This window comes from Oenanthe melanoleuca, chromosome 6 (assembly GCF_029582105.1).
Source record: "Oenanthe melanoleuca isolate GR-GAL-2019-014 chromosome 6, OMel1.0, whole genome shotgun sequence".
Classification (NCBI taxonomy): domain Eukaryota; kingdom Metazoa; phylum Chordata; class Aves; order Passeriformes; family Muscicapidae; genus Oenanthe; species Oenanthe melanoleuca.
In genome coordinates, this window is record NC_079340.1 from 15911004 (window position 1) to 15929177 (window position 18174).

General features: G+C 41.8%; 1 protein-coding gene across 2 annotated transcripts in view; it reads right to left on the reverse strand.

Moving 5' to 3' along the window:
- Positions 1–17637, reverse strand: part of PIK3AP1 (phosphoinositide-3-kinase adaptor protein 1) — a 37865-nt gene extending 20228 nt beyond the window's left edge. Inside the window, exons 1-3 of one of the 2 annotated variants that reach the window (XM_056495510.1) lie at positions 17482–17637; positions 11520–11936; positions 302–420 (exon numbers count right to left, since the gene is read on the reverse strand). In XM_056495510.1, the coding sequence (XP_056351485.1) occupies positions 302–420; positions 11520–11936; positions 17482–17494 (549 nt within the window). In that variant the 5' untranslated portion in view covers positions 17495–17637. Of the gene's footprint in view, positions 1–301; positions 451–11519; positions 11937–12294; positions 12351–17481 lie in introns of those variants that run through there. The other variant, XM_056495511.1, reaches the window with a different exon arrangement.
- Between the last annotated feature and the right edge of the window lie 537 nt (positions 17638–18174).

The window sequence follows — 18174 nt, forward strand, 5'->3', positions numbered from 1 at the left end:
CAGAGGAAGGGAAGAGTGTGTACCTGCATCACAGCACCCAAGCCAAGCAGCTATGTTAGTGAGACAGTCATTAAGTGACACCACAGCCTAGGCAGCACTAAGCACTTCAGCTACCAAATTACTCCTGGGGCTAGGGAGCCAAGCTCATGAAACATGGATGACAGGGGGCTGAGCAGGAAGGTGACAGAAGAAGAATTTCAGGACTAATTTCCAGGCCTGTGAAGCTGACCACTACCAAGCAGCATAATGGGTTGCAGCAGCTCACAGTAAGAGCATAGCCCAAGGAGTGGACATACAGTACCCCACACTGGATGCGGCTGGGCTGCACCACTGGATGGTCCCCAGTGCTCCTGGATGATTCATGTTCTTCACTCATGGCAAGTCTGTGGGAGTCAGCTGGATTCTTCTCGTCTTCTGTTTCTGTATCAGTCACAGAGTCACAGCCTGAGTCTAAAATAAAGTATACACAGTCCTGTTGCAACACTCCCCTTTGCTGAAAATGCTTATCACACACATCCATCCTGAAAAACAGCTGTGAAAGTGCTGGGGTGGAACTTGCTATTCCTCTCAAAGTAATGCTCAGAAAAGGGGATCTAGTTGAAGAAATGGAAACTAGAGAGTTTCCTCTTTATTTTTTCCCTTAAGAGGATTTGAGGGGGAAATTCACAAAGACATAAAAGGAGTAGAGTAGCAGTGAATATGCTTACAGGAACAAATAACAGTAGCACTTTTTGCTGAGCTGGACAGTCCCCTCGTGTTAGACAGCAAAATTAGCATGTGAATGTCTAATCTAAGAATGATCAGTATCTGAACTCATCTGACTTCATCAGCACTCTGATGAACTGTAGGATGGGCAGCAGCCTTTAGTCTTACTTTCCTCAATTAAATCATGAAAACCAATATTTGTCATTTCAGTAGCATCTTCAGTTTTCTCAATGCTGCCTACCCCAACTCCCAAGCTCATTACTGCATCAAAAAATAAAACATGAAGACATAGTCTGAAGGGGTTCTGTTCATTGAGCAAGAACCATAAGCTCCAGAATCTATACAAGCGTGGAATTGAATAGTACCAGAACCTTTGCATTGAAAAGTAACAGCACTTTACCAAAACAGAATCAAGAGCAGAAAAAACACATGTAAACCTACAATATGTGTGGACAAAACAATGTTCTCATTCTCATTTCCTAAAACCATCATGGATATTGATAGAAGTGCAAACAAACTGAATCGATACCACTGGCTGAAAAAAAACCTAGCCAGAATAGGAAGCAGATTACCTATCCCTGCCAGGAAATATTTTTCTCAGCTAGAGAAAGGAAACAAAAGACAACTACATAGCTACTTTGTACATAACACTTTTTTTAGCTAGTTTTGACTTCTTGATTTGCATGGTTCAATCCATTTCCCCCCCCTCCCCATCTCTCAGAACACAAGGTGAGAGTCACTGACTCAATTTTGTCAGAAGATTATCATGACTTCTTAAAACTATCTCCTGTGGTCAGAATTTCCCAAACTTTGCAATCCTGTGGAGCAGTCAAGGATTTAAGATAACATTTTGGAATTTGCGTGTGATTTACTACTTAGTATAAAACACACCTGTAAAGAGTAGTACAAATTATTTACCAGATAAAATCTCAGACTTGGGCTGTCATTGTTCTTATATCAGTAAAAAATATTCTATTTTAAATGCTCAGTCCTGAGGAGAAAGACCTAAGTGATCAACTACGCTGTCAAACCTGTGGCATCCATACAGTGAAGCTGCCAAGAATTCAGATTTCACTCAGATTCCCCCAATCTCCAAGTACATCAATTTTCTACAAAAAACTGTAAGTGGGCCACCATTAGGAGTTCATGTCTTCCTAATTATGAACTGAAGCTAGAATTTTAATGTAGACTTCATTATTATTATTATTATTGCCACAAAGACTTAAACTTAGGACATTTGAAATGCTTTGTCACACAAGTCTTTAAAAGGTATTTTCAATACTTTTACATGGGATTTTAGGAATTGTATGAAATCAACCTTGCTTTCAGGAGACAAGTTTTAAGCCACAAAACTTCAGCAAATCATGCAGCTGAATTTTTTTTCACAAATTGTGGTCCACACACACTTAACAAAGTATGTGAATCTCTCCACATGGCAAATAAGCCTACTCACATGATTGCTGCTTTAATGTTTGCTATAGAAAGAATAGAGGCAAAAATTTGCAGCTATGAAGTTCAAGTAAGGCATGACCACTAACACAACATCTCTTAAACAAATCTAGAACAGTACATGTAATTTAGGAAACAGATTTTAATACTGGACCAAATCTGAAGATTTGACTAAGCAACTGCTTTGACACAAGGCTGAACTGAAGGTGGTCTTTGGGATTTTCAGACTGTTACCAAGTATTAGTGAAAACTAACTGAGGCATTATATTCCTTAACTCAGTATTTCAATTGATACTGTTCAAAGTTATCAGCTGCAAGAACCAGACACATTTTGGGAACTCTTCTCTTAGAGAAACATGGACTACTCCTACCTGGGAGTGCCCTGCTGCATACAGGAGAAAAAGCAGTGGTCCCACATCCTTCCCTTATATGATAGCTATCAGATCAGGTGTTTGGCATATGCAGAGCAAGATGCCACTTCTTTTGGGGAGAAGAGGCAACTTAGTTACTAGAATAGTGTCTCTAATCTCTGTTGGTTACTTCCAATATGACTAAATCAGAAAGACTAAGCTCACAGCAGGTAGAAGAGCCAAAGATGACCAAAACACAGCAATACATTGATGCTCCTGCAACATATGCACAAATGAGACTTGCCAGCATCCTGAACCTCAGGGCTTCATCCTTAACTCAATACAGAACCATTATGTGGTAATTTTTACCTCACTTGGCCAATGTGTGGTCCTTTCCAGAGAAAAATCAAACCAAAGCTGTAGATAGCAGCTACAATATACACAACAAGCAAGGATAAGAGGGGGGGCAAGTAGAGAACAAGCCCCCTGGTCCCCCTGCTTTAATGGTGTTATTTGATATTAGAAACAATTTGGCAAATAGAGAATAACTAGAGCTTTTAAGAAGTTCTGGCATTGCACTTCTGCATTCTTGTAACAGAGTTGACTGCCTGGAGGTCACGTGAACACAGAGCTGTTAGGTAATACAGGAAGAAGCATGCAATGTTAATCAGTAATTGGATTAATAGCTAAAGGAACAGGCACTCAGTTTCGGATATGAATTATTCATCTGTTTTTTCATTCAGAAAATACTGAAATTGCAAAGTACCAAATTCCCACATAAGCAATGATGTGATCCTATGATTCATCTTGCAAGTTCCAGTCATGTGTTAGTGACTGACTGATGAACATGCAAGCACTGGAAGAGGAAACCATCCCATTACATTTGATAATATCCATGCTCCAAAGCATTGTTAGAGCAGGTTTCCCACCCACTAAGATATTTGAGTAATGACAATCCATTTGCATATACAGATTCAGCAGTTATAACATTGCAATAATAGCCAGCCTGGAGAGACCATCACTGAGGGGATCGACAGACTCAATAAAGTTAAGTGAATAGCTGAATTAAGCTTCTCCATGACCATGTGCTGTAGGTCAAAACTCGTGGTTCTGAGAGGCTCTCCCTTTCTGTTCCCTTTTAAACAGAGGCTACCTCAGGCCTCACTTGACAGTCTGTGAAATATTTGTGAGAACAGCAGCAAGGGGAGGAGATGCGGTCCAAGAAACCCAACCACATTTCCCCTTGAAGAACATGCCCCCCTCCAGGACGCATCAGCAGCTGAGCTGCAGAGAGCAGCCTCACACCCTTCATGCCTGCACTGCTGGGCTCTCTGCACAGCTGTCCTGCAGACACTCACCCAGGGAAAAGCCCAGGGAAAATACAGGCTTCATACATGTGCTCAAGAGCCATTTAGCAGCTTTAGAAACTCTCATGAAGCAGCCAGTTATTTTGACCTGCTGCCGTAGAGCACACACAGCATGCCCTATCATCCATTTCCTCCTGGCAAAGCTGGCGGGCTATCGGCATGGAGCCGACAGCTGTGGTTTCTCACAAGTCAGCCCTCACATCACAGGACATGAGAATGCTTGGAAGAAGTCAGCAGTCAGTCCAGAGCACTCTGTCACCCAGATATTAATGCTAATGGCACAACTGGGCAACAGCTTGTCTCTTAAGTTCTGTGTGTGCAGACCTGCCCCTTGCTGACATCTGTAAACACCTCCCACTCTGCCAATCAACCAGTTGGGACAATTTGCTCTCACAAGACCTCAGACTTTCACCTCACCTCTTGCTCAGAGCAAGAGGAAAGACCCTCAAAGAAAGCTCCTGCTTTTACCTGAAGCTTGCAACTGGCCAGTATCATTTCCCCAGTGCTAATAAGGACATTAAGTCTCCCAGAGCAACTTCAGCTACATTTGCAAGAAGCAAAGTACTGACAAGTAGTCAGGGAAAGGTGGGAAAGTTATCTTTCATCATGCTAACATCAGAGCCCCTGCTTTACCAATGAGATAAACGCCCATTAGAGAAACATCTTGTGATAAGCCCTCAAAACTGGGTGTAACTTCCCATTTCAACTGAGTGGAGAGAAACCTGCAGAAAAACAGCAAGTGAGAAGAACAAAACACAGGAAAATTTAAGACTTTGTAGAACTGTCCATCTAGAACAAAAAAAGTATGCGACATCTCCCCCTTCTCTCCAAACCCCTCACCCCAAGTAGCTCATCCAGAAGCATAGCACCTATGAACAGATTTTCAATTCTACAAAGAGCATAGTCATGTTTCATATGTTAGGCAGAGTTTGAAACTACAATAAACTATTTCTCATCCTCCATCAAGGAAACAAGATACATTTTACTATGTGAAGTTTTGTAAAGGTTCTTGCAGGTCTAGTGGTCAATTTGTGACTGGATCAAGTGTATAAACCTAAAGAACTAGCTGGGGTACACAGGAACAGGACAGAGATAGGGAAGACATTGAGGGAGAAGCAGGGTTCTGGCTACCCAGGCAACAGACATTGTGTACATGACCAAAATCTCAAGCAAGAGAGGCGGAATTGTTCACTTCCACTACTTCTGGCAGAAAGAAACAACACATACTGACAAGGCATATCCTTGCTCTCATGACTTTCAAGAATGCCAAGAATCACAATGGATTCAAGTCTTTCTGAGAAGCAGCAGGTAAGAAATATAACATCCAATTTGCTAACCCATTATCTCCTCTTGCAGTAGCTCCTTGCTTCAACTTAAGTGCAACACGTAACGCTTGCATGACAGAAAAGACAGTCCCCATAAAAGCCTACAAAACTGGAGCTCCACATCAGAAAGCTGGGCAGCTGTTTGAAACATGCCACCAGCCACTGTTTGACTGAATGTGAGGTTCCACAAGTGGTTTCAGTAAATCTAAGACCACATCACTCCTGCAAGGGCAGTTACACCTTCCCTCTCCTTCAAATAATTTCTCTTGGAATACCACCCTTGCAGTCCAACGTCACACCAAATCATCCAGACAGATGAGAGGTGGAGAACAAGGCAGTCACTCTTCTGCAGCACTCCATGCTAAGGTCAGCCTATGCCACTTTTGAAAAACATATCAGAAGTTTTCTGAGGTAATAACAAACAGCCATGAAAATCTTACAAAATTCAACCCTGGAAGCAAAACAACTGTCCTAGTATACAAGAAAGCTTGACCACATACTTTTGCCAGGATTTTTCAGAAATTACTTCAGCTGCTCCACACTTTATTGTGATCAGTGATGGCCACTGGGCTCTTGCTTTAAGTGACTTAAAGCCTTGCAGTTCACACTAGCAGGTACCTTGAATTAGTCTTAGACATCACCACAAAGCAACCTGTGAGGAGATAATCAGAACCACAAGCCACAGAGAAATACAATTAGTATTTATAAGGTGCATAAAGACTATTATAGTCTGAAGCTTCTTAACCACAACAGTTTCTGTCCTTTACGATTTCTGGGCTATCATTTCATTGTCTCTCTTTAGAAAGCTAGTATGCACCTATGCTAGCACTGTTTGAATTTCATACTACCATGAAAGAAAATCCAAGAAGTACTACTTTTTATGTTATTAAACTGGGACTTCACAAAACACCTTAATGACAAACAATTAATCAATCCTCTAGCTGCAAAGATTATTTTAACTGCTTGATCCCATGTGCTACAGATGGATAAGAACATCCCTGCATTTCTCTCAGAGAACTCTCAGTATCACTTAGGGGCTTAGTCAAGGTTTCTCCAATTGCTTTAACCAGCTCTCTAAAATGCCTGACTTTCCAGCCATGTATACCCATGCATGGATAGGCATGCTACCAGCATGTTCTCTCAACCTGAACTCCTGTGCAAGAGCGTCACAGTTTCCTCTCCTTGACAGGCAGTGAGAACCAGCCAGGCTGCTGAGCTCCCATATAACAAAGCAGGCTCTCATTTGCACCCAGAGGGATGACTAATAGCTCACCCGCTCCTCTTCAATGAGCAGGGTCAAAGAACCACATCTTATGCTTAAACAACATAACAGAGCAAAACGTAGATTTAAGAATTCACCTCATTTTACCCCTTCAAATGAGAGAGAGAGAGAGTATTGCATGCTACCACCTCATGTCTTCAAGGCCACTTCAATAAGACAATGTTGGATGTAATTAGCTGAGATAGAACTACTGGGAACATATTCCTCCACAGAGCACTGAGACCCAGAAGTAAACATGACAGTTCCTGCCAAACTTAAAAATACATTATGAATTTAGGTCTCTAGCCCTAAATGGCAACTATTAGCAAAACTAAGCAATCAAATAATTACAAAAGCATAAACCTGATGGGAATTTCACACATGTACTACAACTTCACTTATCTGGGTTTAGAAATAGTTGAGAACATCTGTCCAACATGACCTGAAATTCTGAGTAGCTTATTCCAAGGTTGCTTTATATTTTTAGCTTGAGTCCAGCACAGGACCATAAAGATTATTAAGAAACCACAGCATCTTTCAGAAGAGGAGAGGTTGCAAGAGCTGGAAATCTTCAGCTGGAGAAAAGACAACTCAGGGAAATCTTATATTGACAAGATAGGAAGAAATTAATAAGAGGGAGCCAGATTCTTTTCCATAGTGCCCACTGACAGGAAAAGAGGCAATGCGCACAAACTAAAATGCATGAAGTTCCATCTGAAAACAAGAAAACATTTCGTTACTCTTGAGCCTGGTCAAACACTGGAACAGGTTGCTCAGAGACTGCGAAGTCCTGCAGAATCTCCACTTGCAGAGACATTCAAAATCCAACTGGAAATGGTCTTTATCTAACTGTGCTTGAGCAGAAAGTTTAGATGATCTCAAGAAGTCCCTTCCAACCTGAATGATATGCTCTCAAGTTTCATTTGTTGTTTCAGAAGTGCAACAGAAGAAAGCCAGGAATTTATTTCAATTCCTTGACATACACAGGAGGAAGAATTATACAGCTTAGGTGGTTTTGCTTATGCCATTTACCTTTCAAAAAAGTTCACTGCCCTGGTCTCTGGCATCTCTCAATGAGCCCCTCAGTAGATGAAGTAATACTTTAGCTCTTTTGGATCTACAAAGCTCAAAAAAAAGTTCTCAACTGTCCAAGGCCCTCTATCTTCACTGTATGATTTCTTATACTGACTTCTGACCCTCTTATTTCACAAAAAGTTTGTTGGTACTCATCATGCATTCTTGTCTGTTCCAGTGCACAAGAGCTCTGCTCAGCCTGCACTGCAGTTGTCTATCAGCAGCACAGCTGCTGACATATTCAGTTATCAGTAATCTCGGGCAGATGTAGACTTCCCCATCTTTTTATCCACAAGAGATTGTTTAGATACAGAAAGCTCAAAGCCACTGATTAATTAGTAAATGCTTTGGAAACATCAGCTTTTAAAATGGGAAATTTGAAATGCTTCAAAACAACACAGATAAGGACAAATAAATCAGAGCAATTGAAATGTCAAGTGAGCTTTGCAAATACACGAGGAAGAGAAAGGTCACTGACTCTGTGCAGCTCAGACTCGCAGCTGCTCAATGCACACAGCAGAGCTATCACAAGCCAGGCAAGAGGGGTTAAGCAGCAGGCTGGTCACTGCACCCTGGCTAGTGAGCTGGTGTGTACAGAGATCTCCTGAACAAAATTGTTTAATCAAGAGAAAAGGAGACTTGGGGGGAACTTATGGCTTTCTACAACTACCAAAGAGGTGGCTGTAGACCCTCTTCTCCCTGGCAATGTGCAATGTGACAAGATGAAAGCTTCAGCTTGCTTCAGGGGAGGCTTAGATTGGATCCTATGAAAAATTTCTTCACTGAAAGGGTGGTCAAGCATCAGAACAGGCTGCCCAGGTAAGTGGTGGGATCACCATCCCTGGAGCTGTTAAAAAAAACCATGTAGATGTGGAATCAAAGGACATGACTTAGTGATAGACTTAGCAGTGTTAGGTTAGTAGTTGGACTCCATCTTGAAGATTTTTTCCAGCCATAATAGCTGATAATTCTATGATTTCCATCTCCTTAGCACAGTTATTGCATAGTGTGAAAAACTTCCCCACAGATAACAGGAGTACCTGCAAATGCAAACCTTCATGTGCTCTGTAGTTTGCCAGAATTGAGAAACTTTAGAAGTAAAAATACCACATCTACAAGAGAGCAAGAGTCAGCATCAGCACACAGTTGTCAACTAGATGAATGTTCCTCATTTCTGAATTCATACTAAACTAATAAAAATTAAAATAGGTTTCAGCATGTGATGCCTGGGGGTGTCATGCTCCCATGATGCCTCAAACAAACCACAGCCAACAGCGGTGCTAGAGGCAACAGCACACCCTGCACAGGGCCAGTGTGCAGCCTCTGGAGAAGGATTTTCCCTGACTGCATCCTGTACCATGCCTCACTAGCTCAGGATTCAGAAATAAGAAAGCTGAAGCAGAGTCATTTTAGAATCAGGCCTAGTTTTGACACTGCTGTCAGAAGTACAGGTGAGTGCATGTGAAAAGAAGTACTACAGGAACACACCCAGACCCAAACAATTTCAAATATGGTCATGAACTTTCTCTCCTAAGTGCTGTAAGAATTAAGGGCTGCCTGAACCAGGAAAAATTCAAACTTAACTAAGACCTGAGCAGAGGCTGTGTTTCTCTGTGGGAGAGGTCTGCTGTCACAAACATTTTAAATTACTCATGCTGCAACCAAACCATACAGCAGATTTTTTTTTACCAGTCAAGAAGAAAGTTTTCACAGTTTCACCCAAAAAAGGAACTATGTACACCTGGGGCTGCCTTCAGGGCAAACATCAGAACATTTGCATTTGAGGCCATTCACAAAACTTGTGTAGAATCATACAATAGAAGAGGTCACAGAGTCATTTTTTCCCCACACAGAAGTAGGATCTGATACATTAATCCAAATACTTTGGCCATGAATGTAGCCCATCTTAAATAGGTTCTTCCTTCACAAGAATTAGTGACAGCAGATGGCTCACCTTTGCAACTGCTCTGATGTGCACAAACTAAAAACCTGACATGGCATGCAGGTGACAGCCACATCAGCTATGACTGCCATAACAGTAACAGAAGTCCAGAAATTCTGAATCCTTGTGTACCAAACTATCCTGAACATGTTACAGCAGACTCCACAGCAAATGAGTTTAGTTTTATCACTTTTTTTTTCTCTCAGTCAAGTATTTTCTAGATATGCTGGAGTCAGTTTGACATCAATGTATGCTTATGCAAGTGAGAAAAAAAGAAAATAAACTGATTTTTTTGTTATGTAGAAACTGCAACAAAAATCCAAAGCACAAAATCCCTTTCAAAACACCACCTACATAAAGCCAAAGCACAGTTTGTTTCAGAACATGCTAACTTGCACAGATGGAGAAGGACTTCAGATCAACTTTGAGAAGTCAGACTCTAGAGCCTTGCAGCCCATTAAGTTGCTGCTCAGAATGCAGCAAGCTTGGCAGCAACACTGGCAAGAACTACCTCTGGGGAAAGACTTCAGAATCAACATCCCTTTGTATTCTCACACACTCTTCAACTACACTAGAACTTACACCTAGCCTGGCCTAAAATAACTCTCACAGTCCTTGGGTATGTTTAGTAAAACCACTAACACTAATAAATCTCCCCAATTTTGAACAGCGTATTTAAAATCAACAAAATATTGGTTCTGTGTTCTAGACACTAGTTAGGAGGAAAATAGTAGCGAAATTTTGCTTTTGACAGAAAGTGTCAGAAAGGTAATTTAATCTCTGTTCAGTTTTATTTTTCAGGTTATAAAAGTTCAGACATTGTTTTCTGTTTTCTTCCAGACTGAAAGCAAAGGAGCCAGACTATGTGAGTTCTAGGTTTGATTTAGCTCTAGCATTGGGAAAATAAGATGTTTCAGAGGTACAAGAAAGGAAGAAGCAAATTTCAGCTTACAGAGATTTTTAAAATATACTAATATACTAGTCTATTGTGACCTGGTTACCTAAGAATGACATCTTCAGCATAATCCCTAAGTAATCTTTACTCAGGTGAATTGTTTTGGCCAAGATCATGACTTTCAGAAATTATTTTTAGTGTGATAAATTTGTCATCATTATTATTGCAGTTGCTATCCTGGCATAAGGCATCTTTATGCACATAACACTAGACACACTGCCTCATTTATGCCATGCAATAGAGATAAATCTTAAGCCAAGATGCAGCCACAGGATCCCAGTCTTCCTGAGGCTGACAAAGAATACTATAATCCTGTCTATGGCAATGTCATAAAAATACCCAGACCAGCATAATGTCCCAGAGCTTTCCACCTTCATTTCAACAGAAACTATGAGAAAGAAATTCTACACACTCTTCTGGAGTTTAGATAAGTTTGGAATCCATTAAAACTCAGTAGATTTGGTTTATGTAGTCTCCAGCTGTTAATACTTCTGTGCTAGTAAATCCTCTGCACTAGTTACAAGGTGATCACTTTCAGACTGGTTGGGTTATCTTTAAGGCCATCAGTGCAATTCTTTGCCTTTTAATCTTAGCTGAAAAAGTAATCTGTTGCCAATATGGTTACATCTTTGATTTTAGGCCCAGTGCTAGGGAAGGGAATACATATTAAGACTTTATTTTGGCTCTGGTATGACAGAAACAAGTCGGGAAAAAAAGATAATTCTTTTCCTTAAATTAAATAAAAGACAATTTTTCATTGATTTGGGTCAATAAACTGCAGAGTACAATGTTTGCAGGCAGAATTTTAAATATAGAAAGTTTTCATTTTCAATTTGCTTCAAAAGCAGGCACCCAAGACAATCTCAAATTCCGCAGTTCTCTGTGAGTTGCTGGCAATTTCTCCTGAATTAGGGTCAGACTGATCAGGCACAGAAAAATTTGCTTGCATAACTTTCTAGTTTACAATGGTTGGACAATTTGTTTTAGTTTGTTCTTTAAGTAAAGCACATTACCAGTTTAAAATAAGAATAAGCAGTACCATGTATCTCCCTTCTCCAACCGGAAAGCCCAGCTCCTAACTATGGTCTTACCTTCTGAAATAACCTTCTCAACAGCTGCAAGGTAAGCATCAGGCTCATCATCATTTGTGAGTTCTTGCCACTGACACCAGTCCTTGAAAAAAGTCAAATAGTCTTCACAGTCTGTAACACCACAGAACAGCTTGACTACTTTGCACGGGGGCCATAAAGCTTCCTGAAGGCTCTGCAGGATGTGAGGAACGTAAAAGCTCTGCACCAGCTCAGCAGACAGCAAAAGGATGATACTCCGACTCCTGCTGAACAGGTCCAGCTCCTCGTGGGAGATGGCAGAGTCGTCTTCCAGCTGGTAGCTCAGAATCCGATGCTTTCGAACATGCCGAGATAAGAGGAAGAGGTTCTGGAGGTACTGACACCATTCAGTGGCGTCACTTGCATACACAATCAGCACATCATATTCTCCAGGGGCTCCTGTACAGGTGCAAGATGATGACAGGAAAAGGATTAAATTCAAACCATGAACTGACCCACGGCTTTGCAACAAAAAACACCCACAGCACTGTTTCTAATTCCATTTCAAAAGAACAGTAATTCTACCCAAAGTGAGATATTCACAGCCACAAAGCAATTCTAAGGGTGAATGAACTCCTACTTGCATCCACTCCACTAAATTTAAGTAGTCTTCTCATTCTTAAAACTGAAAAAAATCAAAATATTCTTCCTATATAGAAGAACATTTCCTACGTAGTTTCAAGTGAAACAAACTACACAAGAGATTTACAGATTTAAAGCATTCTGATAGGAAAAAAGAAAGCCACAAAAACCAGACCTTCAAAACAAACTAGCTTGAAAAGGGAGTTTGCTCTCACATGAAAGTTAAAATCATTTTAGGCAATTATAGGGTCTCTGCAACACAACTGCAGATCATTACACACCCAAGTGGAACAGACACCAAACAGCACAACTAAAACAACAAAGTCCTTTATTTAAATGAGGTCACACAGCACTTACAGGAAGTCACTACGGCCCCATGGTGTTAGATATTTGCTCTCAATTCAGCAGAAAGCAAACTGCCTGCAAAGCATGCATGCAACTAAGGGAACATCAGTCCCCCTGCTCACACCACAGCCACTTCAGACATTTCGCAAAGCCACGTTAGAGTCCTTCCTCAAAACTGTCATAGAAAGTTTTCCCAACAATTTTTGGAATGATAAACACTCTCTTCAGAAGGAAAGAGTTAATACAATAGTGGTGGTCATAAGACAGCCCAAAATATGTTCACCAAAGTTGACTTCTTCCATAATTCTCTAGAGACAGCTTCTACCCACAGACTCATGCATTTCAGTGCTCTGGCACAAAAGCACTTAAAAATATTAACAGCTTGCTAAGAGTAGATGCAAATTGACCAGTGTGACATGATGCAGTGTTCTCCCATCTATCTCAAGGAAACTTTAAAGTCTAAATTTAATTTTTCCATTTACCTGATGAAGTTTACCCAAAATTGAGGTTTTACAGCCCAGGTCCATGGTAAATTTCAGAGCTGAGCACTCAAAACCTTGTTAACAAATTGTCTTCTAATTCCAGTTTGACTCTTTAGAAATGTCAACATTTTCAACCCATCTCTGTCATGAAGCAAGCAAAGGCAAGTTTTTCCAATTAAAGCCGAGAGCAAAGCCTACAATTTGGCAGCCACAATGAGAATCCACAGAGTGAATTTACCAGAACTGAAGATGACAGTTTTGCAATCACCTTAGAAAAATTCAACCAAAATTGCACAGCCCCCAAAGATTTAGTTCTACCACCTTCCCCAGAACCTTCATTATGAAATAAAGGCTGGAACAATGTTTCTAAACCCAGCCCTAAACTATACAATTAGCAGCCCTAAACTGTAGTTCAGCAGAAGTGATACAATTGAGAAGAATAGAGATGTGCTCAGGGCTTGACCAATAGTATTTTGGAGGAACTTATAAGGAGGTCTCTAGCAGTGAAAGGATGATATCCTAGCTATGGAGAACATGGACAGTGCAGCGCTGTCACAGTCACTAGGACAGAGTGAATACAGCTCCTGAACCACAGATGGAGGCTTGTAGGAGACAGCATTCCCAAAGGAGAGGATTCCCAAAGGAAAGGATTTATGCAAATGCATAAAACAGAGCCCTTGGGACTCAAAAGCTTGGGATCTTTAAGCTAAGAGTGCAGAACTGCTATGAACAAAGATGGCTTTCACACCAGTGAGCACACCACCACTGCCAAAATATCACTGATGGTGGCTGAACACCACCTGGCAAACACAGAATTACATGAGCAAAAACGAAAACCATGCAGAATTCATGTCTTATTCTAGAAAGGGAAATATACCACAACTTCTGCTTCCACTGCCCTGGATTGATGTACACGCAGTACAGTGGGAAAGGATAGCACAACTGTCTCTGAGAATGGAGCCCATACACTGCACCATGGCTAGCTGAGCCCGACCTCAACAGATGGGGAGACCACACAATGACTCTCTGAGGTGTGCCCAAAGCTCTTAGAGTCTGGCACTCTGGCAGCAGCTCCACATCCAATCTCTGGAAAAATCAGAAGTGGCCTACTGGGCACTTTAACACTCTGTAAAATGGAACAACTAATCTTGCCACTCACTTTCCAGAAGCACACAGCTTCCACAACTATATTTGTAAGCCAACAGGCTTTCAATGTAAGAAAGCAGCTGTGCTTGGAGACAATGTGGAAGAGCCACTGACTTCAAAAACTTGCACTGCAGGGGCACAAAGTATCCAAGAATCTCTCCCTTCTCTGCTATGTAGACAAAAGATGCAAACTTGACAGACTCTCGGCAAATTTTCTACCAGAGCAGTGCAACCTTTGCATCGAGCAGGAATGAGCTTCCTCTGGTGTTTAGGAAAGGTATTGATTTCCTAGCTAGCACTGCTCTACGAGAGCACAGTTCCTCTTAACCATGTACCAGCTCTCCTTAGGCCTTCTTACCTCAGCTCCAACAGCCTTTTACACAATAAACTGAGGAACAATGCTCCTAAAACGAGAACTGAGAAATAAAATTACTGACTCCACTTATACAGCCAAAGTAACGCTCCATGTTCATAAACAAAAATATTAGTCTTGCAGAGCTAAATAAGCTTAAGTCAGCATTGGGAGTGTTAAAAAAAAAAAATAATCTAGAAATAACATCAATTGCAACATTCCCCTTTAAAAGAAGAATGACACAGGACTCTCCTTCCTGGATCATGCTATTATTTGTCTAACCAAATAGCTGCCTTTGCAGCACTAACTACTGTCCAATCCTCAGGGAACGGTATAATAAGACTACAGAACATTTCAGGAAGGTTTTTCACAATTCTTCAAAGATCAGAAGAACCCAAAGAGCACAGTTCGAGACATAATGTATCCTCTACCTATTGCCCACATACAGGGAAATTCTTTGGTAAAATAAATAAATAATAATAAATTATTTTATTTCCTTAAACCCTGCCCTTGGATGGATGGTTTGACAAGGTTTTGACATGATGGTTTTGGAAAAGTTTCAATTAAAGGAACACTATATACAATAGCAAGATGAAGAAAAATGGTTGGCTGGCACAAATCTCACACTGTCAAGTGTGATCCAGTTTAAATTTTAATAATACCTTGTTACTGGATTCCTAAGTTTAGAGTATTAAAAATACTTTTGCCTGTTTACAAAATGTCAGCATTATAACAATACTGCAGGTTATGTTCACTTATTTCATAGAAAATCATGAAGGTGCAGTTCTGTTGCACTTTGCAATGATAAACCATAACCTTTGGACTGTTTTCCAGCTGTAACTGCCTCTTCAGTGTTTAGCTGCACACTTCACTATACAGCAACAATGACAGACTGATCAGATTACAGACCAGCACCATAGAAATGCCTAAGACCTATAATTGAAGTGTAAGCTCCACAAATTAAACAGCACAAACGACATGATACAAAGCTTTCCCTAGCTTACAAACTGCACACAGAATGGAGGAGTATGAACAATCCAGTAAAAAATCACACACACTCATGGCAAGATAATAGATGCATAACCATGTCATGTCTTTACAGTCCTTCTCTGAGAAGCAAACAAATCAGGCTCATCTCCAAACTACATCTGCAAGTAGTAAGGTGATGATCTTCGAGTTCAGCCCAAACATGCTATAGTGGTTTATGGTCATATCATAAGGTTCTGATTACCACTGAAATGGTTCAACTAGTAAACTAGTACTATGGGAAGCTGGCACGTCAGCTCTGGGTAAGCCTACATCTTACATTACCAGCTGTTATTATCTCTTACTTTATCCCATAAGCCAAAAGGTTTTACCCTTTTTCAATTTAAAGATCCTAAAGTTTTCCACTGTTCTTTTGGGCCCCAAAAAGAATATTCAGGACTTGTAGTAATACACAACTTTTCTGTGTCATCTTTCACATAACTCTCATAAGTAGATCATGACTTCTCATTGTCCACAGAGTAGGTAAAAAAACCAGACTAAATCCTTCACTCCAACTCAGAGGATCATACGCAGTGGCAAACAATTTATTTTCATCTGTTAGAAAAAAAATCCATCCTGAATTCTGACTACATAAGAAAGGCATTATGTAACCTGTTCCAGTGTGTGTTGCAATTCATGTGTATGGAGGATACAGAAATATTTCCAAAATAACAATCCTTGATAGACGGGAATTCACTTTTCATGAAAAGACAACTGTTTATGGTATAAAGCAAATGCAACTTGAAGAATCTTAATAATCAAATTCTTAAAAGAGAGAGCACTTCCAGGAGGTGATAGAAACTGCTGGCAGGCCATTAAGAGAAGTGCTCAGCACCTTCCACATTTCAGTATGTGAAGTGTGTGTATTTAAGTGATGTATGATGAAATAAATGAATTCTCTGCATACATGGAATGCACAGTAATAGTGATCACATGCAATAATTACTAACATCCTAATGAGACTTCTTACCTCGACTAGAACAGAAAATCTTCACTTCAAATAAAATGCTGCAAACAAGTAAGAGGAAATAGCAGAATCAAAGCAGATAAAATTTCTGCAAACCAAACTTCACAGAGAGGAACAAGAGATTTGCATTACGATACGTTAATCTAAAGTTGTTTTCTTTTAAGGTCTCTGTGAAATCATCTTCTGTTTATAAGGAGAAAAGTAGTTTTGGCCACAAGTCTCCTGAGGCCTGCACTTAGCTTATTTTTACCTCACAGGGAGATACGCGTCAATGAAACGCAAATGTTACTTCACACTCCGAAAATTGCACGTTTTTTTCCTTTTTTAGATAAAACCCATTCGCTTCCCTGCAATGAGAGGAACTTGCAAATTGGGCATTAGCACGAATTGCATAATACAGGCCAAACCCCTCTCCCCCTGAGTTTGCAGCTCTATTGTAGATAGTTTAACTGCACGTATTCTAGCTGAAAGATTTTCAATTACGGCAAACTAGCTCAGCTTGTGGTCCTGAGCCACTGTGGCAAGTGGGCACCAAGTCACACACCCAAAAGGAAGTGGTGCTGAAGGATAAAGCCGTATTTCGGAAAAGCTGACTTCTCTATAAAGCATCACAGAAAAATATGCAAATGGTAAAGGCGGACAGGGGCAAATTATTCTAGAGAACACGCGCCCTCAGAGCTCGCTGATCTGCCAAGCCGAAGTGCGCTTAAGATGCAGGAAAGCTCTGCCAGCAGCTGCCCTGAACTCCAGACAAGTAAAGCAAGGCAAGCTAGAAAGCGCGGCAGCCCGGCTACGAGCAAAGGCACCACGGCTGCTCAGAGGAGCGCCAGGGCTCCCCGAGCCCGGAGCCCCCTTCCCCTGTCCCCAGCAGCGGAGCGCCTGGGGCGCGCAGAGCCGGGCAGCGGCACAGCCCGCGGGGAGCGGTGAGCGGCAGCGCTCCGCCACGCTCCGCTGGCCGGCTCCTCGGCGGGGCAGCTGCGGAGAGCCCGGCCCGCCGGAGCACGGCCGGGCGGAGGAGCCCCGCCGCTTCCCCGCGGCACCTACCGGGGGCCGCCATGGTCCGGGGCTGGCGGGGAAGGGGCCGCTCCCCTTCCCTCACACCGGCGGAGCAGCAGCGCTGTGCATCCCCCCGCGGCCGCTCCCTCGCCCCCGGCACGGGACGGGACAGGACAGGACAGGACACGGCCCCGGGCTCCTCCCGGCCCCGCCTCCCGCCCGCGGCGCCCCCTGCAGAGCCGGGCTCGGGGCTGCTCCTGCCCGGCGCTCGGCGGGACTCGTCCCCACGGAGGGAAACGGCCTTTGCCAGCTGCCTCAAATCACACATTCCGCGTGTGGCCGAGGAAACAGCGCTACAACGAGGAAAGGTTGTGTTACAGTGGTTTCGAGAGACCTGGAGCAACAGTTGTGGAAAAGAACAGGCGATGCCTGCTTTATACTCATCCCTAACTTAGGTTTTGTCGTGTCTTCTGTGAGTAAGGAAAACTCCTATGGGGAAGCCAAGTTGTTCCATACAGAACGAAGTAGCTTGATGTTCTGTGTTTTCATCTAGAAGATGCTGTCTTTCCAATGAAATGTACCAGTTTCTGAAAGACTATGCTCATGTTTGAGTAGAGACAATAAGCAGCTGAAGGACACTGTTGTTGTTCAGAGAGTAGGACTCAATTTACTGATTTTGTCGCTGAAGAAAAAGCAACAGATTCTGTCTAAATTATTCAGCCTATTCCTTTGCAAACTTAG